Source organism: Pinus tabuliformis, chromosome X (assembly GCF_031772625.1).
Source record: "Pinus tabuliformis cultivar Carrire ecotype Pingquan chromosome X, CPIR1, whole genome shotgun sequence".
Taxonomy (NCBI): Eukaryota; Viridiplantae; Streptophyta; class Pinopsida; order Pinales; family Pinaceae; genus Pinus; species Pinus tabuliformis.
The window spans coordinates 1,705,752,131-1,705,780,087 of record NC_142308.1 but is presented as its reverse complement, the minus strand read 5'-3'; the positions used below and the strand labels follow the sequence as shown (position 1 = coordinate 1,705,780,087).

The following is a 27,957-nucleotide window of genomic DNA, read 5'->3' as shown; positions in this document are numbered from 1 at the left end:
AGAGACGACACTCGACTTTAACAGCACTTCTCGACCTGGCCAACAATCAGCCTACACAACCTCCAACCTAAACTCAGCAACATGCCTACAGGCTTGTAAGTTTATTGGTGTATTCGACAGAATGTAAGTCCATGAATACACCAATGGAAATGAATTTCAAGAAGTTATGTGGTGAAGTTGCAGGTCCTGATTTGACAAATCCTTCTGAGTATCGACAACTAATTAGGGCACTGATGTTCCTACTGAACACTAGACCGGACATATGTTTTGTGGTCAATAGTCTGAGTCAATATATGATTAAGCCATCAAATGCACACTGGATTGCTGCAAACTGCTGAGATACCTACATGGGACCATCAATCTTGGATTGAGATATACTGTTGGAAATGAGACTACATTGGTACTCTGATATTGACTGCGCTGGTAACTTTGATGACAAAAGCAGCGCATCTAAATGTTGTTTTAGCTTGGGCTCTACCATGATATCATGGATGAGCAGAAAACAAAAATCTGTAGCCCTTAACACAGTTGAAGTCGAGTACATTGCTGCTAGCACAGCTAGCTGTGAGGAGGTATGAAGTGACAAAACTTTTGTTAGTGCTTTAAATGTGAAATACACAAATGTATTTTAAATTTTTAAGTAATATGTTTTATTAATAATATGATAGTACAAGGATACAAATGTTACAATGAGAACCTGCTTTATATACCTAGGCAGGTATCCCTTTATGAATGGTCATGTCTTTAGGGACATACCTCTTCACTAATTAAACAATATTTATGATGTCTTATTATTATTTATATCTATATTTTATTCATAACATTGCCCCTTTCTTCGAAAAGTTGTCCTCAAAGCTTGTTGCTAACAATTTCCTTAGTTTGCATACGTCATTTCTGGCATACGTAATCCGTCATTGATGGATTTCTTGGCACGAGCTTATCCATTCTCCATTTTCAATTTTTTTATTATTTTTTTATTATATATTCAAGTAACTTTATAAAAAATTATCATAATATAACTTTTTTTCAAAAGTTACTTTGTAATGTTTTATAAGGTCACTTGAATATAATTTCTTAAAATTATTCTATATATATATATATATATATATATATATATATATATATATATATTTTTATATATTTTATATATATATGTCCAATAGTCACAATAGTCGCCATAGGAATTCGAAAGGTTGGGTCCCTTCTGAAAGATGCGTTCCGCCATCACAAAAATATCACAAACAGACGCTTTCACAATTCGTCCCAACTGCCCTGCCATCACAAACATATCAGGGCAGCTCATGAGGAGTGCGTGCATTAGGTTTATCAAACCCACTATGAATTCCACAATCTGGGAACCACATGTTGTCCCAATTGGCCGGAGCAAGGAATATTCAAGGTGTATCTCTGCAGGGACAAGTAATTGGTCCTCATTCCAGGGGTAAGCAACGATAGAGACTGCATTGACAACCCAATAGACAGAGGGATGCGGGCAAGATAAGAATCGGGCCATGCAACGGATGGCGCCTCAGTTCCTAATCAGCAATGTTTTTTGTAAAATAGCTAACTTTAATTTGTAGGCATTGCAGTTTCTCCCAAAAACAGCATTGATCGTTGGCACGAGATCCTCTTCCTTTGAGATAAAGTCGTAGGTCGTGTTCAGGTTGCGGCATGTGACTCATTCTTCTATTCGAATTCTCAAATCAAGATGCTATTCTTGTGGCCTATATAGATTTTTCTTTCAATTTCGATCGCAGGTGAGTCCAGGCGCAGAGATTCTAACTGGGTCCGATATGAAGCTATTTGAAATTGGACAGAAAATCTCTTCGCATATTTTTTTGTTGTTCTCATAATTAGCAATAGCTGGGCTTCAGCTGCGACTTCGACTTACCTTTCGCTTACGAATATTGCTGGACATTTTTATGAATCGTGTGTGTCTGGATTTTACAATGATTTCCTCATCACTTTCCTCCATTGGCTTCAATGCAAGTTCTAAATAATCTTGCAGTGTTATTCTTTTCCCATCTTCATGTAGTTCTAAAAAACAAAATCTCATAAAAGCCACGAAAAGAAAGGAGAATAATGTCCTAAATCTTCAGCAGTAGTTTGATTCTCTAATACCCTAACTCAAATATGCTTGTCAATTTTGTAACAAGAGACAACCAATCTAGAGCAGCTTCATCAATGCCCCCCATCTGATTATAAATGAACATGCTTGACAACAGAACTGCCAAGGAAAATATTTGTGTACTATGTGTATCAGTTTGATCATAGGCATCAATTCCTCAAGTATCCAGAAGCAAAAGATTATATTCATTTCCATCATTTGCAGTCCTCTTCAATGGAGCATTCCACATCCAATGACCTTTTGTACACTAAAGCGACATAATATTAGCGTGGGAACTCCGGATGAAACTTTCGTAGATATATTTTGAATTATTGACAAGAGGAAACAACATTTGTAAACGTGGAAGCATTATATGGGCAAGACTTAGCAAATGACAGGAAGACTCAGCAAATGCACCCCTTTTTTTGTATTAATTGTTTGAAAGGCTTTTGTTTTTGGTTTCTTGACAATATTATGATCAGTGACAATTTTGCTATTTGACTTGGAAATTTGTGGGCTCTTGGGCTTAGGCAGAGATTGTGAAGGACCCAGCGAATCCTTTGTTTCTTGCCCATCTTGTATGTTATCTAACATTTTGTCCACAATCCACTCACTTATAATCTTCTCATTTGGCATGGAGGGGTGCAAGATTTTAAGTTTGGGAGGAAATTGTTGCTGAGAAAATAAACCCATAGTGTTGACGGTATCCTCGTGTGGAATATTGCTTCTCGCAATATTTAAAGGAACAACGGTTTCTACATTGATTTTGTTAAACAAGGACAGACTATCCTTTGTAGCATTAAGGGTAAGGATCCTTGAAGGTTTCTTTATAGGTCTATTGTCCAATGCTTTTGGTTCCCATATCATGGTATGCCCTTCAGTTCCAACACTTTCAGCGTTTGTAAAAGAATTACGTCCATCTTTAATATCGACGTCATTATAATTTGTGATTAATATAGCATTTTCATGAGCTTCTGCGAAATGTAGTGATTCTTCATCAATAAATTATGTATAATCATTTTTTTCCTCCTTGCTTTCATCTTCAGTTGTCATATTTTTCTCTATCAAAACACTTGGCTCAAATTCCTTCTCTTTGACATTAATGTCAACTTCTATTATAGGTGTTGAACTTGGTGTTTTGAAAGCCTTTAATGATTCTCCAAATGATCTTTTTATTTGTTCTATTTGTTGTAATGCTTCTCCAATTTCATTTAACAATTTAGATTTATGATATTTACTTAATTCCATGATTTCAGGACTTAAACTTAATGGTAGATTGTGCAGTAGATAACGTCCAAAGGCTCGAATGGCTCTCATACCACCTGTTTTAAATGTGAAATACACAAATGTATTGTAAGTAATATTTTTTATTAATAATATGATAATACTAGGATATGAATGTTACAATGAGGGCCTGCTTTATATACTTAGGAAGTAGTCCTTTTACGAACGGTCATGTCCTTAGGGATATACCTCTTCACTAACTAATCACTAATTAATCATTATTTATGATGTGTTATTATTATTTATATTTACATTATTTATATCTATATGGAGTCCTTTTATGAACGGTCATGTCCTTAGGGATATACCTCTTCACTAATTAATCATTATTTATGATGTGTTATTATTATTTATATTTACATTATTTATATCTATACTTTATTCATAACACAGTATTGCTGAGGAAGCTCTTTGGAGAGTTGTTTGAGCATGTACTAGATACAACAGTAATTTACTGTGACAATAAGGGTGGGATTCGACTTGCAGAAAATCTCGTGTTCCATGACAAGTCCAAACACATTGAAATTAAATATCGTTATATCTGAAATATCGTGCAGAGAGGAGTGAAACTCCATCATATTGCCACTGATGATCAGATAGCTGACATACTTACCAAGCCTTTGCCGAAAGGGACGTTCTTGGTATTCAGAGAGCAGCTCAGACTGACAGATGTGACCCTTCCTGGTGGGGGCGGTCATGGATGATCAAGAACACTGAGTTATGTTCTTCCCTCTTGTTTGAGCTAACAAGTTGGGAATGGAGCCAGAAGACCTCCTACGGTTAAGGGAACTCTTGACTGTAGGTTATGTGCGACCCTTGTCATGTGTTGACAAGTAGTAATTCCCCACACTATTAAGTCTAGGACTTGCCAAGAGTATACCCCAGTATGCATCCTACCCATAAGTTGGGCTTGTTGGGATTGGCACCCATCTGGCCAATCGGTGTGGTAAAGCTTGGTTGTGCGCAATCCTTGTCATTTGTTGACAAGTGGTAATCTCCCCAAAGTATGTGGATGTAGGTGTTCTACCACTTGAATCTTATGGTAAATCTTGGTTGTCTGTGATCCTTGTCATGTGCTGACAAGTCGTAATCCCTCCAAGTATGTGTCAAGATGGGAAGATTAGTGGATATAGGGTGATAGATGAATCTCCCCTTTGATGACTCTTCTTCATTACATTGAGACATCATTGTTCTAGAGCAAAGATGAACAGAGATGAAAAGAGAAAGCAGAGATCTTTGTCGCAGAAAGAAATTCCTCCCTAGCTGAGAGGGAGTGTTGAAAATTGGCAGCTCAGTGATGAACTTCCTTAAATAAAATCTCATTTCTGACAATTTTGGAGTGACTTTCTAACAATTTTGGAGTGACTTTCTAAAAATAGAAAGTCATGTCCAGCATTTCAAGTATGACTTTCCAAAAATAGTAAATCACCTTGCATCAATTGGTAATCAAATATAGTTGAAGGAAAATCACTTAACTTATCATTAATCAATCCTAATAGTTCAATCTCGACTTAATCATCAATATTATTAATATTATTATCCTTTATGATACTATGATATTATTATTAAAAGGAATTACAAGTCACCTTATCTTCATCACCTCAATCACTTCGCATCTCTCTCCTTGATGACTCACATGGCACTACGTAACTCTCTCTCAAGACTTTCATGGCATCACAAGGAACGAGCTGTACAGAAACGATCACTTGAGGATTCCCTATTGTCAATTTAAAGGAATGGATGGTCTCGAAGGTCCACTATACGCAGGCACTGGATGCATTCACCGCCAGGATGCTTTATGTGGGAAGGAAGTAAGGCATGCGTCCTCCAAATCGCTTAAAGCCTATTCCACTTCTAGAGCTCAAACGAATCCATCCAAGATGCTGAAAGATGCAAGGGATCTTGCCAATTGCGCCTGCGAGGAGAACACCCTGTGGGGCAAAGAGGTTGGCATGATTTATGACTGTGCTGTGGAAGATGCATTGACAGGTTTCGTTATACAGTGCAGAGGGTGGAAATCTATTTACTGCACTCCAAGGCGAAAAGCATTTTTAGGTGGCGCGCCAGTGAACATGAATGACACACTCATTCAAATCAAAAGATGGAGTGCCGGATACCTGGAGTTTTTCTTGAGTAGGTTTTGCCCATATGTTTATGGGATTCAACGGACAAGTACAGCTCAGTGTATGTGTTATGGTGTGTTGTGTCTATGGGCTCCCTCTTCTTTATACATACTTTGCTACGGTTTACTTCCTGCCCTCGCCATGCTTAACGGCCTATCATTATTTCCCAAGGCTTCAAATCCATGGTTCATCCTCTTTGTCTCATTAGCAGCATCTGCATATGGGTACAGTCTGATAGAGTTTATGTGCATCGGGGGTTCGTTTAAGAGCTGGTGGAACGAACAGAGGATGTGGCTGATTAAAGGCGTGTCATCCTACTTGTTTGCTTTAATCCAAGTTGCTTGCAAGATGCTCGGTTTATCGGAGGTAGGCTTCGAGGTGACAAGCAAAGTAGTGGATAGCGAAGCAACCACAGAACGTCTGAGGAAAGGATACCAAGAAGCTGAAGAAAAGAGGAAACTTGAAGATCCATCACAGCAGTTTAAGCATAAGCGGACGAAGAACAGGAAAACCTTCGAAGCCCTACCCTTCGTTCATCACATTTACTCTAAAAAAATGGATGGCAGCTGCGATGGAGGTGATGGCGTAGTTGACGCGGACTGGACATGCTACAAGGACGACAACATTATACAACAACAGAATGCCATTCAAGCTGAGGAAGCCCTCAAAATCCCATTTGTCGGCGACAAGGAGTCTCTTTCTGCCTTGGCAGCTAAGTATGAAACAGGGAGTTCGATCTTAAAGGCAAAAATTGAGGTGTTGGATGAGTTATATGGGGCAATTCGACGCACACGTGGTGATGGAAACTGCTTCTTTCGTTCCTTCATGTTTTCGTATCTGGAGCATATATTGGAGACCCAAGATGAAGCAGAAGTGGAACATGTGTTGAAAAACATTGAGCAGTGCAAGAAAGCCCTCCTGGACCTGGGATACGCAGAGTTCACTTTTGAAGACTTCTTCTCTATATTTATTGATCTGCTCAAGAGCGTGATTCTAGGCAGGGATTCATCTATAAGTATTGATACACTCATCGAGAGGATCCGAGACCCATTAGTTTCAAATTATGTTGTGATGTTTTTCAGATTTGTGACATTGGGTGAAATTCGTCGGAGGACAGAGTTTTTTTTGGACCGTTCATAATGGGTGTAAGCAATGGGACAGGTCAGTGTCAAACCATCACGACATTATCATTGCGTAAAAATCAATTTAAACGATGTTAATTTAGTTCAATTAAAACTATATAATATATAGTTTATAGTTATATATAATTAATATATATATAACAACTATATTATATAATGGTAATTTAATTAATTAATATATGTTAATTAATTAAATTTACAGAATATATATATATATATATATATATATATTATTATATTAAAGAAAAAATATATATAAAACAACAACAAAAAAATCAGTATAAAAAAAATATATAATTTAGAGTTAAAGAATAAATAAATACAAAAAAAAAAAAAAAAATCCAAGGGAATATTAGTGATGAACTACTTGATAAGAGGACGGCCAGATTATATACATCGAGACGACATACACTAAGTGAAGAAAACCCCCAGCGTTAAAGCTTTGAGGACAAAGCTTCCGAAGAAAGAGGCTATGTTATGAATATAATTCATAACAATTAAATAAATAAAATAAATATAAATAGTAAATAATTAAATATTAATTAGGTTAAAGAGTCATTAAGTTAGGTGAAAAGGCATGTCTAAAAGACATGCCCATTCACGAAAGGTCACCTGTTGAAGTATAAAAGCAGGACCTCATTGTAACATTCAAATCATCTTATATCATCTTATACAATTTTATGTATATAATAAATTATTATTATTAAATACCTGTGTGTATTTTTACATTCAAGTCTACAAGCTATCAATCTCCGTGCTTCAGCATAGTTTTTATGCTACAATCTTAAGCCAACTTAAATGTTATTAGTTTTATTTTATTATTATAATACTTTATTTTTTCACTGACCTATCCCACCTTATCATTATGTTATAACTTATATTACGCATCTTATCTGCATTAAGCTGTAGAAAGCACCTCACTTTTCTCAGTGCAATGACACTAGAATCTAGATAGATTTACTCTGAAAGAAATTTTCAGATAAAGTTTTCAAGTGTTTCAAGACTACACTAAGAAAACTACCCCAGCATTTCCAATACTCTCAGATGCACCTGTTTCCCACCGTTTCCTGTTTCCATTTCCTGATACGTGGGGACACAGCTTTTATGTAAAAGAAAAACCAGCAATATGGATGGCAATGATTGAACATAGGATACTCTAGCATGACAAAAGCCAGAATGGCTTTCGAAAGGTTATCAAGGGCTAAAGGACTGGATAATTAAAAAACGCCACCAATAAAAAAAATGACATGATAATACCTGCCTCCAAAGAACGGCATTTTTTCTCTCTCTTGGTAACAGAAGATGATCCCTGAGTCGAGAAGCAACAACCCAAGGCTCTCCTTCCTTTCCCTTTGACTTCTCCATAATTGCTTTGTCTTCAAGTGCCTCACAAACCTGAACAAAGTGACAGTTTGATTAGGGCAAGCCTCAAAAATTTTAACAACTACAATGGGTAACAGTTCCTTCAGAAAGCAAGTTAACACCCACAGGAGGTTGAAAAACCCTTCAGGGAACATGCAGGGCAAGCAACCAGCACAAAGGCAACTTCAAGAACTAGAATTCGGGGTCTAGTGAGACTATAGTAGGAAAACATACACATTTAGAACCAAAATGTAAAGCTCTAAACTTTTCTACCACAGATTTTTACAAGAGACAGAATATGATAGTGTGAGCTAGAGCAAGAGATTCACAGTTAAACATTTGCAGCAGACTACGTTCCTACCTGGCCTGTAAAAGAAATGTTTTAGAGATTACACCGTTACAGAGTGCAAAAGGAAATTATTGAATATTATTGTAAAATATAGTTGTATAAATATTTGGAAAGAAAAAATAGAATGCATGTTGCAAAAACACACATAAACATGTTACTTATCATGTGTAGGATTTTGCAGCCATGCATATCGACCAAGTTATTCTGGGTTTGCTGCATGTAACAATTTCTTCTCTGACACATTTCAGCTGAGCACTTCACGCCATCATCAAAGACTCCCTAATGATGGGATGAAGTGCTCACCCAAAATGCGTTGGAGAAAATCTGTTACATGCAGCAAACCCAGAATTGCTTGGTCAAAATACTTATTTATTCCAAGAAAATAATCCAAGCCCAATATGCTAAAACAGTTATATTCTCCTGACCATTAAAAAGATGTTAGATTTTAATATATGGAAAAATAGCAAGCTAATGTACATGGAAAGGCTGTAATTAAATGGCTATAATGTTAAATTATGTGATTATGTGAATATATCATAACATAAATAATAAAATCTATGTTACACAAGGAAATGTCCCCCACGTTCCACAGTCATGAGGATTGAAAATGCCAAGGAACAATTCTGCATGGCATCAAAACATTCTCGACTATCAGATATGTCAACAAACATATCCAGTGCAGAGTATATCCCTATTACGGTATTACCCCTCTTAACAACAGGGGTACATAGATTTTTTGAGTGCAGCATTCACCACCATTGTAATCCCAAGATCACAAGTCACAAGCCATGTAAAAACCATGTGAGGCCCTGTATTAAGCATCCTAGACCTATGTCTTGTCAGTTTGAGTCTATATTTCAGTTTTTTGGTCGGACCATTACCTGTCCCTTGAAAGCTTGACCTAAGCACTCTTCTCCTTCACTGGATTGGGTGGCTTTTGGTGGACTCTTTTGAGGACTCATGGTTTTATGGGAACCTTCATTTTGTAAGGGTGATCACCGGTGTATGGGTCAATCTAGATCTGGGGCCTCTTCAAGCCTCAAGGAGAAGCTCATAATCTAGGGCTTAGTATGATTCCCTAGGCAAGAGACGTTTTGGGGATTGGAGAGCCTAAACATCAAGGGGAGGATATTTGCCACATAATCTCTCCTTTTGGTAGGCGTCCACTTCAATCTAATCCATAAATTCCTTTGCCCTAGTTTGTAACTTTGTAGCCCTAAGGTTAGAACCTAGTTTGTGTTGCTTCAATTTGGAGGATTGTTTGAGGGTTTCATGCACCTTTGTTTCATTGAAAATCAATATTGGAAACCCTTTCTGTGCCTCTTGGCCCTAGGTCTCTCCAACACTCAACCAATTAATCAAACCCTGGGTCATAGATTTCCTTCCCTGGGTCTCTACATAATAAGCGAATTGCCTCCAATTGGAGCCTTGTGCCATTACTGTGTCTTTCTTGTGGAGTGCCTATTTGAGTCACCTTATACCCTAACCTTTGAATACCTATCTTAGGTGCTTGGAACTGTAGCTTGGGAGGTATTACCACAACCCCTGGAATATTGAGTTTGTGAGAAGTTGACCCGCGAAAAATGTGTTTTGTGGGCAATGTACCCAAGTGGTGGACTTTGGACCCAAAGTTGTGGGCTAAATACCCAAAATAAAATTCATTGTTTATTCTATTGGTTGCATGAGGGGCGCCTTTGATGGACTAAAGGCCACCTAAGGCTACAATGAAGAGGGCCTATGTCAAAGAAAAGAATTTTATTTCTTATGTTGATGGTGTTTGAGCATGTAGGCTCGGGTTGGTTTGGACTAAGGACACAACCATTGGTGGTAAGGTCACTCCACTAAGAACACTATAAGTAGGAATGAGGTTGAGCTCATTTGACATCCATTGCAACTCGTCTTATGTAAGACAATAGACTAAAAAGTTTGCAGATCCTCAAGGAGCACGGCTAGAGTGGATGATCCGAACTGGATCCTTAAACATTATCTAAGCTTTCGTGATTGTTTCAAATTATGTCAAGTTTCAAAATCTTATGAATATCGAGCTTATCAAAAATAACCTCTAGACAATGGCAATTTGTGGTTAGCACGGAACAACGAGGACCCTCGGTCAAAGCGCGCAGACCGTTGGCCCATGGTGACCGCACACTGGCACAAATTGACAAACGGGAGGCCAAATCCAAAAACAAAGGCAGTTTCTGAAGCACTAATCACGTATCGCAGGGCGTCCCCCTCAGTGAAGGAAAGCCCCAAGCACTTGGCCAGGAGGAAAAATCATAAAACCGTACAGAAATCATCAATTCCATCAAAAGGCGGGTCCCGCCCTAAAACCGGCAAGATATCGAAAGGGCTTCAAGCGATAAGCGGGTTCGACCGAGTCCATGCGTCCAACGGATGAGAGAGAAAACTGCTCTCATCACGCGGGTAAAGGTCATGCTACTTATCCACGCGATATGGACGGAGACCGTAGGATCTGGAGGCTCCAGATCAACGGCGGAGAAAGGCTCCGATGGAGGACCGGATTCGACGGGGAAATAGGTTGAGTCATATGAGATTTGAGGTCCGACATGACCGCTGAGTTGGCAAAGGAATCAGTTTCGCGAGCAATCTTGGAGCAACGGAAATAACAATCGTTCAAAGAGCACTGACAATCAGTTTGTGAGGAAACAAGTGGCCACCTCTCTATGAAGCGTTACAGAGTGATGATGACGCCAAGCAGGGGGATTCCAGCAGACAGAGGCAGGAGATCTAGAGAGCCGGGAAGCGGAAACGAACACAGTCAGGAAGCAGATTGGCTTTAAGCCACGAACAGACAAAGAGTAAGAGGAGGCAGAGAAAGAGAAGCAGAAATCCGAGAGGCAGAAAGAAGTGAATTGCAGAGAACAGAGAAGCCGAGCTAACCTGCGGAGCAAAGGCAGCATCGAGCAGGCAAAGACAAAGAGAGTCTGAGAGTCTGTGAACTCCAGAGAAGGCTTGAGAGGCTCAAGCAACTCTTCTGTGTATACCTGTCGGGTATTGAGTACCAAATTGGACTCATACCACTAAGACCAGTGAGGTCGAGATTCAGTAAGGGGAGTCTGTGTACTCTAGAGACTTGAGGGATCCAAGTACAATCCTACTGATCATCATCTGTTAAGGGAGACTCGAATTGAGCTCCTTATTGTAAAAACTTTGCTTTAAGACACAATAAAAAGGCCACCACTGAAGGTTAGACCAGGAGACGTAGCCCAGGAGGATTGGGTGAACTCCTTATTAAATTTGTTGTGTTTATGTATTTGCTTACTGTGTTCTCTTCCTGTTTCAGTGTTGTGTGTTTCGCAATCTTATCAATCCGTTGCATAAAATAACATAGGCACACCCCAGCACTTAAGTCTGTAATACCTTCATTATTTCTCTGAGGTCATTTAAGGGTGATTTCAAATCAAGTGGTATCAGAGCTCTAGGTTTGTAAGGTTAGACAAGCTTGTGCTAGATTTTGTTGTTGAATGTTAACTAGATCAAAGCTTAAATTAGGAGAAGGAGAGTAGGTCGAAACTAACCCGGAAATTGGAAGGGTCTATCCTTAGAAGAAAATGTCAAAAGAAAGTCCCTTGGGATCAAACCCCCAGTTTATAGATAGTTTCCTGGCCATGAGGTCCATGGTAGAGGAAATGTATAGGGAGTTTAAGAAACATAAAGATGAAGATTCATCAGGCTCCAAACAAGATAAAGGAGAAGAAGAGTCTCTCCTCCATGACCACTCAAAACACAGAGGGAAAGAAGAAAACTTTCTCACACCTCCTAATAGCCCTGAACATAAAAAGAAGACATCTTTGATTAAATTAGATGTTAAATTTGATTTACCAATATATGATGGAGAGTTGAATGCAGAGAAGCTAGATAATTGGATCAGACAAATTGATGTTTATTGCAGAGTGCAAAGTATCGACTCAGACAAGAATAAGATTCAGCTGGCCAGCCTACGCCTCGGAGGCACTGCCTTGGTATGGTGGGAAGGCAGGACACAAGCTAACATGAAGAAACATGGTAAGATTCTCTCTGTTTAGAGTGAATTTGTTTCTGCAATCAAAAAGCAGTTCTATCCACTAGCCTACATGTAGCGAGCCATGATGAGCTGGCAAACTCTTCGCCAATTGAAAGGGCAAAGTGCACAAGGTTACACCCAAGAATTCAGGAAAAGAGCTTTGATTCTAGGAATTTCTTTAGACTCACCTGAGACTCTGTTGAAGTACATAGGTGGTCTACACAGCTACATGAGGCACGCTATCCTCATGCTTAATCCCACTAGTATAGATGAGGCATATGTTCAAGCTACGCATCCAGAAGCTAGAGGAAAGAATGGGAACCCAGAAGTTGGGGGATCATCTAAGCCCATTGCAAGCAAGAATAAGGAGAAAAGAAAACAGAAATGCAAAAAGAGGAAGGCCAACACTGCACAGAAGACTCTTCATGCACTCACTGTAAAAAGGATGGGCATGATGATGAGCACTGTTGGATCCTGCATCCAGAGCTGAGACCTAAGAAGTTCGAGGGCAAGAAGAAGAAGACTGCTGCAGCTATTCGGAAATATTTGGGGTCAGACTCAGGAGATGAAACAACCATTGCAGCCACAAGTATAAAAGGTTGTCCACTTTAGAGAATGCAGAAATCAAGAAGGAGGTGCAGGAGTTGCTCGAGAAGGGGTTCACCAGACCTAGCACATCACCATGTGGGTCTCCGATCATTTTGGTGAAAAGGAAAGATGGCTCGTGGAAAATGTGCATCGATTATCAAGCACTGAATAAGATAACAATCAAAAATCGTTATCCCCTTCCTCGTATAGATGATCTATCAGATCAATTAAAGGAAGTTGTTTATTTTTCCAAGTTAGACTTGCATAGTGGATATCATCAGGTCAAAGTTGCAGAACAAGATGCATGGAAGACTGCTTTCAAAACAAAGCAGGGATTGTATGAGTGGTTGGTTATGCCTTTTGGCTTAACTAATGCTCCTGCTACTTTCATGAGAATAATGAATGATGTACTCCGACCTTTTCTTGATGATTTTGTTATTGTATATCTGGATGACATCTTATATTTAGGGAAACGTGGGAAGAACATTTAAAGCATGTTAAGCAGACACTAGATGTTTTGAAAAGAGAAAAACTTTATGTTAAACTCTCAAAATGTGAATTTGGCAAAACATCTTTGAATTATTTGGGACATATAGTAGGGGGTGGTGAATTGAAGATAAATCCCTCTAAGGTTGCAGTGATTGTAAACTGGCCTAAACCCAAATCTACTACAGAAGTTAGAAGCTTCTTAGGAGCAGCACAATATTGGAGAAAGTTCATTTCTAACTTTTCCTTAATTGCAGCTACCTTGCATGCTTTAACAGGATTGAACAAGGTGTTTCAGTGGGGAGGCAAACAGCAGAAAGCCTTCGACATCTTGAAAGAAAAGATTAGTACAGCACCAGTACTAGCACTGCCCGATCTTCAAAGACCATTTGAGATCCAAACGGATGCCATTGACTATGCTATGGGAGCAGTGTTGATACAACACGGTAAACCCATATGTTATCATTCTGAGACATTTAATTCTGCCGTAGTTAACTATCCCACATATGATAAAGAATTGTATGCATTAGTACAAAGTGTGAAAAAGTGGAAACATTACTTAATGGGCAAAGAGACAGTTATACATATTGATCAGCAACCACTTCAATATCTACACTCCCAAACTAAGTTGCAGCAATCAAGACACTATAGCTGGACGGGTTTTCTACAACAGTTTCATTTGGTAATCAGATATAAAAAGGGCATACACAATAAAGTTGCAGATATGTTATCTAGACCAATAATAAATGCATCTACTATACTTGAGCATAATTCAATATTGCATGAGAGCTACATTGAACAATATGCTCAAGATATAGATTTTAAAGATGTATATGCAACTTTAAGTCAAGGCAAGCAAGTAGAAGAATTGGATTATCACAGATTAAGGACTGACTCTTGTATCATTGTGGGAAGCTATGCATTCCACAAACGGAAAGAGTAAAGATAATTCGAGAAGCACACACTTCTCTAATATCAGGTCACTTTGGAGTAAGTAAAACGGTTGCACAGCTGCAAAGATTTTGTTATTGGCCAAAAATGAATGAGACAGTTTCTAGATATGTAAGAGGGTGTACCATGTGTGTTAAAAGCAAGCCCAGCAATAGAAAACTAGGCTTGTACACTCTACTACCAGTTCCTTCTCATCCTTGGGAAAGTGTTTCCATGGACTTTGTTGGAGGACTACCTAGATCTAGGAAAGGTCATGACTATTTATATGTTGTTGTGGATAGGTTCAGCAAAATGTGTATTATGATACCTTGTAATAAATAGATTACAGCGAAACAAATTGCAAAAGTGTTCTTTCAGCATGTATGGGTTCATTTTGGATTACCCACTTCCATTATATCTGATCGAGACACCCGATTTGTTGGGAAGTTTTGGTCGAGTCTGTGGGAACTGATGGACACCAAACTGAAGAAAAGCACAGCCTTTCATCCACAAACAGATGGCCAGACAGAAGTGGTCAACAGGACAGTGATCCAGTTGCTCAGAGGCTATTGCAGCAAGCATCCCAAACTTTGGGATGAACATTTGTGTTATGTGCAGCATGCTTACAACCGAGCAAAACATTCTTCCACACAAAGATCTCCTTTTCAGACTTGTTTTGGCTTCACACCAAGGTCTCCCTTGGATTTTGTCTTTGATAAAGACATAGCAATTGATGGACACAGTGATGTGGGCAAGGCAACCAAGTTCATTGAACAAATCCAAGAGATTCACCAGGCAGTACAGGAACAGTTGGAAAAGAGCCAAGCCAAATACAAGGCAAGGCATGACAAGCATCAGATGGAGCATAGTTTCCAAGTTGGTGATCAAGTTTGGCTATATATCAGCAAGGACAGAATGCAAGGTGAAGGTAAAAAGCTAAAGCCAATAAGGTATGGACCTTTCAAGATACTTGAGAAAATTGGTGAGAATGCTTTTCGCCTTGATTTACCAACTTACATGCACATCTACTCAGTCGTTAATGTAGACAGCTTGAGACTATTTGAACCTTCATTAATTGAAGATCCCGAAGAGCAGAGTCAATTGCCTTCTATTGATGATCTGTTACCTGAATATCTCAATGAATTGCAGGAAGACACAGTTCTGGACAGGAAGGTGAGGACGACGCGCAGGGGAGATGTTGAGTACCTCAGGATTGGACTCAAGGGTTCAAAGCCAAGCAGTGCAAAATGGATAGAGATTGGACAAGTGAGACAGCTATACCCTCACTTAGTCGATGCTTGAAAACCAACTTTTGGTGGTCCAAAAGCACTTTTGGTGGTCCAAAAGCTTTTTCAGTGGGAAGGCCATGATCCGAACTGGATCCTTAAACATTATCTAAGTTTTCGTGACTGTTTCAAATTATGTCAAGTTTCAAAATCTTATGAATATCGAGCTTATTAGAAATAACCTCTAGACAATGGCAATTTGTTGTCAACACGGAACAACGAGGACCCTCGATCAAAGCGCGCAGACCGTTGGCCCATGGTGACCGCACACTGGCACAGATTGACAAACGAGAGGCCAAATCCAAAAACAGAGGCCGTTTCTGGTACGCGTTTAGCTCGGTCACGAGGAAAAAGCATAAAACCGTACAGAAATCGCTGATTCCATCAGAAGGCAGGTCCCGCGCTAAAACCGGCAGGATATCGAAAGGGCTTCAAGCGGTAAGCGGGTTCGACCGAGCCCCGCCCGAAGCCATACACTGGGTGACACGCGTCCAGCAGATGAGAGAGAAAACCGCTCTCATCGCGCGGGTAAAGGTCATGCTACTTATCTGCGCGATATGGACAAAGACCGTAGGATCTGGAGGCTCCAAATCAACGGTAGAGAAAGGCTCCGATGGATGACCGGATTCGACGGGGAAATAGGTTGAGTCATATGAGATTTGAGGTCCGACATGACCGCTAAGTTGGCAGAGGAATCAATTTCGCGGGCAATCTTGGAGCAACGGAAATAACGACCGTTCAAAGAGAACTGACACTCAATTCGTGAGGAAACAAGTGGCCACCTCTCTGTGAAGCGTTACAGAGTGATGATGACGCCGAGCAAGGGGTTTCCAGCAGACAGAGGCAGGAGATCTAGAGAGCCGGGAAACGGAAACGAACAGTCAGGGAACAGATTGGCTTTAAATCACGAACAGACAAAGAGTAAGAGGAGGCAGAGAAAGAGAAGTAGAAAGCCGAGAGGCAGAAAGAAGTGAATTGCAGAGAACAGAGAAGCCGTGCTGACCTACAGAGCAAAGGCATCATCGAGCAAACAAAGACAGAGAGTCCGAGAGTCTGTGAACTCCAGAGAAGGCTTGAGAGGTTCAAGCAACTCTTTTGTGTATACCTGTCGGGTATTGAGTACCAAATTGGACTCATACCACTAAGACCAGTGAGGTCGAGATTCAGTAAGGGGAGTCTATGTACTCTAGAGACTTGGGGGATCCAAGTACAATCCTACTAATCATCATCTATTAAGGGAGACTTGAATTGAGCTCCTTATTGTAAAAACTCTGCTTTAAGGCACAATAAAAAGGCCACCACTGAAGGCTGGACTAGGAGACGTAGCCCAGGAGGATTGGGTGAACTCCTTATTAAATTTGTTGTGTTTATGTATTTGCTTACTATGTTCTCTCCCTATTTCAGTGTCTGTGTGTTTCGCAATCTTATCGATCCATTGCATAAAATAACATAAGCACACCCCAGCACTTAAGTATGTAATACCTTCATTATTTCTCTGAGGTCATTTAAGGGTGATTTCAGATCAGTGGAAAGAAGCAGGACAAGTATACTATTTCTTATGTTCTAGTGTAGGCCGAGCTATGAAGGGTTGACGAGTTGTTTTTTGGTATGGTTTTGGGCATATGAACTATGGAATCTTTGCGTAAAGGCCAAGTTTGTCAGTTTTTGGTAGCATCGGAAGTGCTCTAGCCTTGAAAATTGGTGGAGAGGTTAAGGCACATGAGTTTTAAAGAACCCAAAAACTGTTTGGTGAAATTCCACCCGGATTGTATTTTATTAAAATAATTAATATTTTTAATGGAGTTCCTAAGTCTAAACTTAGGGAAATTAAAATATTAATGGGTATTAATCAAAATATGGGTGAGAATGATCTAGAAGGCAGATCAAGTCATGTTTTAATCTTAGTCGTTGATTAGAGACTTAATCTCGGTCGTTGAAGACTCAATAGGAAAAGTATAAAATGGAGGCTTGGGGTTCATTTGGAAACACACATAGAGAGATTGAGGAAATCGATTTTCTGAGGTGAGAAGTTCTCAGGAAGAAAATTGATTAGGGAGATCTTGCAGCAGAGGGGCAGTGAGAATCCAAAAAGACGACTTTCCGGAGAATACTGACAGAGAGGCAGAGAGAGCTTGCAGAGAGACAGCACAGTAGCCGGGAGAGCTGATGCAAAAAAGTTGTCCATCACGCAGAATCCAGAACTGCCGAAACAGTCGAAACTGCTGAGAACTATTGGAGCTTTCAAGAACTGCCAGAACAACCAGGAGAGTTGACACAGATGCAGCGCAGTAGCCGGCAGGTCTAGCGCAAAAAAATTGCCTATCACACAGAATCCAGAACTGTCGGAACTGTCGGGAACTGCCAGGAGAGCTAACACAGAGGGCAGAAAAGGTAAAGCAGGGCTGACTCAAAGCCAGCGCAAAAATAGTTAGGGTTAGCCAGTGTTGTGTCGGATCAGCTGGAATTTAAAAGGTGAAGTGAGGTAAAACTCACTCAGATTTTCCGCCAGTATTTTTTCTGTAAAGGATTGCTAGATAAGCATCCTAGAGTTGTATTCAGATATTTCCCCTGCATAATAATAAACCCTCAGAACCGCTGCACTGGTTTTCCCGCATTGGGTTTTTCCGGGGACTATTGTGTCCAAAAATAAGTGTGTCCTATGTATCTTGTTCTTTGCTCTATTTTATGTTTCATGAGATCAAATATTTAATTAGTGTAGGTTGCAGAAGTAATTTGCTTCAATATTCAGAAGAATAACTTGATGATTTAAAAATCAAGTAGGTGAAGTAGATTCAGATTTGCTACAGTAGGGGTTCCTTCGAGTCTAGGAATTTTCACATGGTATCAGAGCATTGATTTTGAAACAGGAAGAGCAGATCCAGTGCTGAGCAGTGAGGCCGAAAGATGCACTTGGTAGTAATTCAAATCCCCTTTAAAGGATTGTGCAGTCCTTGCCGGGAAGCAGATTCGAGGAAATCTCTCTCCGAGTGAGACGACAAAGAGGTATGATTTCTAGTTCGTGAGTTTGCAGGGGCAAAGGGAGTGACGCAGAGCCTTAGTGCAGTGCTTATAGGGCGCAGTTTCTGTCGAGGCAGAAATCCGTTGGAAAGGAATGAAGACACATCGAAGGGGAATTTTCTCTTCAGAGAACTTTCTGCCAAAAAGTTTGAATTTCTCACTTGTGGAGCAGCTGAGAAGTGCTAAGCAGTGACTAGAGGAGTCAGTGCGACAGTTGGGTGAGATGGCATCGCATGGGCTCAGAGATTAGGACAGGTTGGAAGGTGCTTCCAACTATGTCATATGGAAGACCAAAATCTTAGTTGTTCTAGAGGAATATGATCTCGAGGCCTACGTCAAAAGTGTTGTAGTTGTTCATGCTGACAACGATCAAAAGAAGAAGTACAAAGTCGAGCAGGGGAAGGCGAAGAGGCTCATTCTCAATGGAGTTTGAGATCATGTGGTCTCACACTTGTAGGGCAAGGATACAGCCCGAGAGATGTGACAAGCCTTGTCATCTCTGTATGAAGGCTCTTCCGAACAGCGGAAGATGTACTTAGAGCAGAAGTTGCAGCGGACTTTGATGCAGAAAGGAGAAGGGGTGAACCTCTATCTTCAACGTCTTCAGGACACTAGAGACCAGCTTGCTGCAGTGGGGTCCACTCCTCAACCAATTGCGATGGTGAGGATAGCCCTGAATGGAGTCTCGAATGAATGGCAAGTTTTCGTCCAAAGCATATTGGGTAGAGAAAAACTACCTTAATGGGAGGAGATGTGGGTGGCTCTTCAACAAGAGGAGTTAAGAAGGGACCTAGTGAAGGTCAACCTCAATGGCAGCAGTGGGAGTGGCACCAAGACGAAGGAGAAGGAGGAGAACCCAACTCTAGCATCGAAGGGACAGCAGAAGTCAAAGCGAAAGAAGGACATTTTTGAAGGTGAAATGATTAGTTGTGGTGAGATGGGCCACTATGCATCCCAATGTCCTTTGAAGAAAAAGCACAAGGATGAGAAACATGATCCTAAAGCTGCTTCAGCAAAGATTGACGAAGATGAGTTTGCCATGAGTGCCTACGCATATCCAGGAGGGAGATGGGGCGATATTGAGCTGTACTCAGGACGACTACATGTGGGCAGGATCCTTGAGGAGTCCACCTCTTGGATTAATGCTTTGCTACGGGAGCCCAATATTCAGCAGTAGCGAGATGGACTTAGTGTCAGATGATGCAGTAGATTTTTTGGAGGACAGATGTAGTGGCTTGGGACCAGAGACCGATCAACGCAGAGCAAGGTTGGCAACAGTGCAGTTGGCACAGTGCAGGAGTCAGCAGCAGCGTAGAAGATTCAGAGGGTCAGAATCAGCAATAATCAGATTCTAACATTCATTGTATTATACTGAACACAGTTAAGTTCAGCTAATTTTGGATGTTTTTCAGTTGCTTCTCTCAGCAACTGAGTTGCAGTACGAATGCAGTGTTAGCAGTGGCAGTGCTAGCAGCATAGCATATGCAGCGTTTGAGAGGGAGTTGTAGTACAAATGTAGCAGTGGCAGTGGAAGTGTCATGGGCAGCAGTACAGAGGCAGCAGCAGCAACATAGTGTTGGTGGCAGCAGTAATGCAAAAAGGAGTGCTTCAGAAACAGAGCAGCATGCAGGTGGACATTGTTGCTAGAGCACTTTCCTCGCTAAGAGGGAGTGTTAGTTTTTTGTAGCATCAAAAGTGCTCTAGCCTTGAAAATTGGTGGAGAGGCTAAGGCACATGAGTTATAAAGAACCTAGAAACAGTTTGGTGAAATTCCACCGGGATTGTATTTTATTAAGATAATTAATATTTTTAATGGAGTTCCTAAGTCTAAACTAAGGAAAATTAAAATATTAATGGGTATTAATCAAAATATGGGTGAGAATGATCTAGAAGGCGGATCAAGTCATTTTTTAATCTTAGTCGTTGATTACAGACTTAATCTCAGTCGTTGAAGACTCAACAAGAAAAGTAGAAAATTGAGGCTTGGAGTTCATTTGGAAACACACACAGAGAGATTGAAGAAATCGATTTTCTGAGGTGAGAAGTTCTCAGAAGGAAAATCAATTGGGGAGATTTTGCAACAGAGGAGCAGTGAGAATCTGGAAGGACTTTCCAGAAAATACTGATAGATGTTGATTTTGGGTAGCATCGGATGCGTTCTAGCTCCGAAATTTTGTGGATGGACTAGAACATATGAGATCTCCAGAACCCAAAAATAGTTTGGAGAAATTCCACCCAGATGAGGATTTATTAAAATAATTAATATTTTTAATGGGTTCGTAAGTCAAAACTTAGGAAAATAAAAATATTAACGGGTATTAATAAGAATATGGGTGGGGATCAAGTCTGTTTTAATCTTAGCCATTGATTAGAGACTTAATCTCGGTCGTTGATTCATCAACAGGAAAAGTATAAGAGAAGGCTTGAGGGTCAGTTGGAGACACACTTGAGAGATCAGTCAGTTCGATTTTTTTGGGGAGTGGTTTGTGGAGAAAATCGAGCTAGTGATCTGAGTTGTAGTGAGGGGCAGTTCGATAGAGGGACTTCACTCCAAGGCCGAGAATACATCACAGAGAGGCAGAGCAGCACGAGGAGAGACAACGCAGCTCCAGAGAGGGTGTGTAGAAGCCAAAGGGGCTGACGCAATCATTTAGAGGCAGTGTTGGGGTTTCTGTGAGGCAGAGAGAGCAACAGTTCAGCATATCGATTTCTAAGCAAGGAAGGCTCACTGGGAGGGTGATGCAGCTCCTAGAGGAGGTGACGCATTCCGGCACAAAGCTTGCAGCAGCCATCACTGCCCAACACTGGGAACAACATTGACATTTGTGGGGTTTGATCATCCAGTTGCTGGATTTGCCAAAATATCTGTCTCCGGATAAAGTTACTTATGCCAGGTTTATTTTCTGTTAGGTGAGCTGGATTTCGCACCCTAGTTGTATTCATAAATCTTCTTAATAATACAAACCCTCTATATGTTGCACCGGTTTTTCCGAGGACGATTGTCCAAAAATAACGGTATCCCTTGTGTGATTGTCCCATTGTATTTGAGTTCATGATCTATATGTATGTGTAGTCTGCAATAGTGTTTTCATCGTTGTTTAAATAATTAAATAACTTGTTGAATGTAAAGAACAAGTAGGAGATGATAAAGCAATGCTTGCAATAGGATTTATGATGTGTAGATTTAGAAATTCTCACAACAGAGAGGCGGAAAAAGCTGCAGAGAGGTAGCGCAGTAGCCGGGAGAGCTGACGCGGAAGAGTTGCCTATCACGTAGAATCCAGAACTGTCGAAACGATCGAAACAACCGAAACTGTTGAGAACTGTCGAAACAGCTGAGAGAGCTGACGTAGGGGCAACGCAGTAGCCGAGAGCGCTGATGCAGAAAAGTTGCCTGTCACGCAAAATCCAGAACTGTCGGAATTGCCGAAACTGCTGGGAACCGCCCGAACTGCCGAAACTGCAGGGAGCACTGACGCAGAGGGCAGAGAAGGTAACGGCGAACGCAGGGCTTGTTGACCACTAGAGTGGCACCTGATGATTATATGAAGACTCCATGCCCAAGGATGATCTAGAGGACACTTGTACCATCAGAAATCATCAATCAACAGAGTTTTTTAACTCTACTTCTATCTTCTCATCATCTTTCTTGTACCCATATTCCACACCCTGCGGGGAATTGTAATAAGTGATACTAGTAATGATGAGTTTTGAGTGTCTAACAGGCCTAGGATGTTGGGACTTGATCAGCAAAAGAGTACACCTTGGAGTGTTTTTTTTATCTAATTAATTATCCCTTCTTTTTTAGAGGCAGATAATTTTCTGGGTTTTTTCACTCACTGTTTACCCCAAAGCCAGGGTGACGGCTTGAAGATTGAGCCCCTAACACATCTTAGTGTCTAGAGACGATGTATATGTTGAACTAGATTTTCATTGATGTCAATATGGCAATATTCTAGGATACCAAATGATGATGTGAAGCCAAGGAGAAGCAGATCCGTGAAGCAACAGGAGCAAGAAGCCAAGAAGGAAATCCATCAAGGAAGCCATTGAAGTCTGTTGAGAAATCCAAGGGTTGATTTGTTAATGATTTCTCTGACTTGATAACTGCTTGTGAAGTGATTTCAATCTTTAGATAATTCAAAACATGAACTTTTATATGTTAGTCATTATTAACTTCATCAACCAGCTACCATGCATAATAATCAAAAGAACAATAACACAAGATATAGGCAGCAGCCAGGGCAAAACCTCTCCAAACCTGAGAGGAAAACCCACGGTAATTCTTCTTATAGTTTCTTCTCTTGACAAAATTTCCAAGACCAATACAAGACCCTTGAGACCAAATGACTCCAAGATCAAAGGCAAGAATCTCTTCTTACTGTCGTCCAATCACCTACTGCAACAAGGATCTAATCTGCTACCAACCATGAAAGATCTTACTTCGCTATGGCAGTGGCTCTTTTCCAGACCAATATCCGAACCTTCTTGAGACTAGAGTCAACCCTTACTACAGAGATAGACTGGGACTGCATTACAGCCCTAACTGGGAACAAACTCTTCGCATGTGTGACAGAATCATGGCCCTTTTAGCTTGTTGGATCTTCGATCTAGAGGTTTCTATTCTTCAAGTGTATCTTCCCTTAGAGTAGACTAAGGATCGAATACTTTTCTCTGAGGTGATGATGATGCCCTAACTTCGTTGGACAGTACTCATACTTCTCGGCCTGCGCCTGCTTGAGTAGACCCTTATCTCGCACTGTAGATAGGTTCCTTCCTTCACCCTTCTTCGCATAACCATAGACCCTCACTTCGCACTTTCTCGCATAGGAGAGCAGACCCAAAAACAATGATATCCGAATGCTTGAGGAGGAGGGCTATTTATAGTGTTTGAGGTCTCTATTTCAAGCCGACATGAACTGCCTCTTAACCAACTTTAAGCCGACTTGATCATTCAATTATAAATATATTTTTATGTTGAAAATTACATTTATTGCATGCGTTTAAAGGGATCCTTTAGTAGCCCATTGATCTTGCCTTCGAGAGAGAATTGTCACATGATTCTGCCTTTGATCTTGGAGTCTTATGTGTACATTTCATGTGTAAATGTTAATGACACAATCCTATGACCTAGTGCTCATAATGAGAGCTACATAAACAAATACATTTGATCATGAAATCCATGCTTCATATTTTACAAAAATATTTTACATCATTGACTTGTGTCATTATGAAGACCGAACCTAGTTACACTTTTTTCAAAGAAGAAGATAAGCCACATGAGCAAGAGCGGTATCGAAGGAGCAAAGAAGAACACATCATCAGAAGAAGAGCTATCTGAAGAACGGAAGAATGAAAAGAAATCACAGGGAAGTCACAAGAACGAGAACCCAAGAGTAAGAGGCAGAAGTCGTTGGAAACCTTTTAAAAAAATGCATATGCCCAAGAGGAAGAACCGAGAGGAGTTAACAGTATCATCGAAGGAACTTTATCGGCGGTTCTATTATATTAAGTTATGTAAACACTGCTCAAATCCCCGATTGCGATATGAGTTATGAACCCAATGGTCCCATTACAACACGCCCTAAAGAAATATCGCATCTGCCATATCGCTAGCCTTAAAACCTTGTCACATACAAATCCGTCGATTGCGATATAATATGCGGACCCGTTGGACCATTATAATACACCTTAATGAAATATCACATCCACATTGGAAGTTATGTATCACAAAGGAATGCCACTTGAAAACTGTGATTGCGATATCATTACGGACCCGCTGCACCATTGCAATACAACTCAATATCATATCTCATCCATCGCATAATCATGTTCCATTCAAAACGCCGATTGCGATATAATACGCAGACCCGATAGCTCCATTAGAATATACCTTTATGTAGTCTCGCGTCCAGGTATCGGGGAAGTTACACAAATCATAAGGGTTGTCACCAATGATTGCGATAAGACTTGTGAACCCGACCGTCGATTGCGATAAGACTCGTGAACCCGACGGATCTTTTGACGATGGTTTAATATTATATCGCGTTCGTTTCATCGGCAATATGAATATTCACCATGTCACATCGGTGAAGTTAAGAGTTGTGATTGTGGGACCTCTGAAAATTGTGATTGTGATTGATGACGTGGATGTGGGACCTCTTTGGGTACGGTCTCTCCTATGAAATCTTCCGTAAATAAAACAAGTTTATGAGTAATTGGATGAATATCCATAAGTCGACCTCTCCTTCCAAATGAAGGTGTCTTTTGAGAATTGGGGAAACCCGTATAAGTACAAGTTATAAAACCTCACCTTAAGTATCGATCGGGCATCGATCACAGAGAAGAATTAAAAAGTTCACAACTCGTGAAATGGAAGAGACAGAGGAAGCTGAAGGTCTAGCAAACGATGAAGGTGCAGCAGAAGCCGAAGGCCAAGCGACGAAGGAAGCTGAAGACAGAGCGGGAGGAAAATCTTTTGACCTAATTCATCTTGGAAGGTTCAGACCCGAAGTGAAGCCATAGCGCAGACAGCAGCATGTTGCAAAGATTATAAGGACAGGATTTTGTAAAGAAGTCCTTGGAAGCAGTATATTACAATCAAACATTTCTTGACATAGTAAATCTATAGGGTCAAAGCCCTTGGGGTTGGTGCCTCGGAATTGGAAGGATAGGTGTCTTTGGAGTTCTTTCTCCTAAGTTTAAGGTTGGTGCCTTGGTAGGATAGGGTCAGAGCCCTAGAGGTTGGAGCCTCATCAAAGTCCAAGTTGGTGCTTGGCAAAATTCATCAAATATTGTATTCAATCTTTTTCTATATTTAATAAAATCATTTCTTTGATTAAAATTGTAAAGAATCTAAACTGGTAATAATAACAATTGAAAAGAAATATTGATTCACCCCCTCTCAATATTTCCAACAATTGGTATCAGAGCCAGCTTCTTTAGAATCAACCTAACAGTTGGAAGAAGGATTCTTAGTTACAATGAAGAATCAAGAAATGATAGGAAGGCTTCCCTTGTTCGATGGTACTAATTTTGGTTTTTGGAAAAAGAGAATGTCTTACTACTTAATGTCCCTTGGACCTGAAGTTTGGAACGTTGTTTTGAATGGGTACAATGCCCCTCCCACTCTTCCTACTGATCAAGATGAAAGGAAAGCGTACATTGCAAATGCCAAAGCTCTAAATTCCATTACCAGTGGAATTACTGATTCTGAGTTTACGAAAGTCTTGAATTGTGACTCGGCCAAAGAAGTATGGGATAAGTTGGTTAGCTTATATGATGGGGACTCCAAGGTTAAGAAGGCAAAGCTTCAAACTCATAGGAGGCAGTTCGAAAGTCTAAAAATGGATGATGAAGAAGATATTGCATCATACTTCCTCCAAGTAGCTAAAGTAGTCAACTCTCTTAAAGGATTGGGAGAAAAGATTGAAGAAAGCATTATTGTTCAAAAGGTCTTAAGATCTCTCCCAGACAGATTTGACTCCAAAATAAGTGTTATAGAAGAAATGAAGGAACTAGACACTCTCAAAATGGATGAACTTCATGGAATCCTCACTACCTATGAGATGAGAAAAGGAATCCCAAGTTCCAAAGATGTAGCATTCAAGGCCTCAAAATCAAAAAAGGGAAAAGGATGGAATACCAGCAGTGATGACTCCGATGTTGAATCCGAATTGGCGCAATTTGTACGAAGACTAAAGAAAGGATCCAAGCTAAAAGGTAAGCATCCTCTTATTTGTTTCAACTGTGGAATAATAGGTCATTACGCTGCAAAATGTCCTCATAAGCATGACGGTGATAATGAGGAAGGAAGGACATACAAAAAGAAAGGATTTACTAAGAAGAATCTCCTCTCTAAACAAGATGAATCTGATGAGGATGAATATGTGGTCATCAAGAAGAAATCATCCAAATATATTTTCCTTCACAAAGAAAGTAATGAAGAATCAGATGAAGAGAATGACTATGCTAGAAGCAAGGAAGTACTATTTATGGCATTCACTGAAGATGATGAACCAAGACAGGAAAACAAAGAAGATAGAAACGAATTACTGATAAGTACCATTGAAGAAAGCGAGTTACAAAAGAAGGTTATCTCTCTTAAAATGGACAAAGAGGAAGCTAAAAGAAGGGAGGACATTATATGTGAAAGACGTGAAGCTGAAATAGTCTCTCTCAAGAAGGAAATGGAACAAATCAAAAGAATTTGGCAAAGTTCTCAAACACTTTATAACATTCTCAACACTCAGAAATCTCAAAATGACAAGTCTGGGATCGGTTTTTCATCAAGTGCTAAGGATAATACAAGAAGATATGTCGACGTACTCTGCAGCATTCCAAAAGAAGAAAAATCATCTCATCAAAGGCTCGACTCAAATCCAAAGAGTGAAGAAAGAGCAACTCCAAGAAAGAAGGTTTATTCAAATCATGGCAATTATAACAGGTACCAAACTATTTTTCTTGGACATTGTTATTATTGTAAAAATTTTGGTCATCAAGCTAAACATTGCATGGCTCGTAAGAATGAAGCGCACCAAGATTGAAGGATCAGACAAACAAACCATGTAGTCTCAAAGGGCAAGGACAAATCAAGACCTTCAACTTGTTTGATCCTTTGGCCAAATTTGAACCAATTTGCTCGTTATGTAATGATAATGGACATAGCGAACAAAATTGCCCTCTCAAAAGTAAAGAAGCAAAAGATGAAAATCCCAATATGGATAAATGTGGTCTAGCTGAGGAAAATATTTGGTTTGTGGATAGTGGGTGCTCCAGACATATGACAGGTGACAAAAGGAAGTTTGTCTCATTATACAAAAAGGAAGGAAATGTATCCTTTGGGAGTGGGTCTGCCAAAATTGCTGGAAAAGGCATTGTTACCCTTATTAATGGAAGAGGAAAGGCTCAAAATGCTTTGTTGGTAGATGGCCTCAAACACAATCTCTTGAGTGTTAGCCAAATCTATTGTCAAGGACATAATGTCGTCTTCAGCACTAAAAATTGTGAAATAAGGAACTCTTCCTCAGGAGAACTTGTGGTGAAAGGAGTTAGAACATCAGATAACGTCTACATTCTGAACAAAATTCAAGAAGATAAATGTTATCTAAGTCAAACAGGTGAAAGTTGGTTGTGGCATAAACCACTGGGGCATACAAGTTTTGATAACTTGATCAATATTCACAAAATCAATGCAGCAAGGGACATTCCAAAGATGTCCAAATCAGATCAAGTTGTATGTGGCCCATGTCAACATGG

The 27,957-nt window shown here is 40.1% G+C and overlaps 2 protein-coding genes across 6 annotated transcripts in view; one reads left to right on the top strand and one right to left on the bottom strand.

Annotated features, from left to right (window-relative positions):
• The window catches only part of LOC149146558 (inner nuclear membrane protein HEH2-like), a 299,948-nt gene that overhangs the window by 175,922 nt on the left and 96,069 nt on the right, over positions 1-27,957 (bottom strand). For 3 of the 5 annotated variants that reach the window (XM_089449736.1, XM_089449737.1, XM_089449740.1), the window contains exon 7: positions 7,914-8,051. In XM_089449736.1, coding sequence (XP_089305862.1) covers positions 7,914-8,051 — 138 coding nt within the window. The remainder of the gene's footprint in view (positions 1-7,913; positions 8,052-27,957) is intronic. The other 2 variants (XM_089449738.1, XM_089449739.1) reach the window with 1 other exon arrangement.
• On the top strand, positions 5,124-6,665 carry LOC149146559 (cellulose synthase-like protein E1). The gene has a single exon (XM_089447727.1). The coding sequence runs from the start codon at positions 5,128-5,130 to the stop codon at positions 6,652-6,654; it is 1,527 nt and encodes a 508-aa protein (XP_089303853.1). The 5' UTR covers positions 5,124-5,127; the 3' UTR covers positions 6,655-6,665.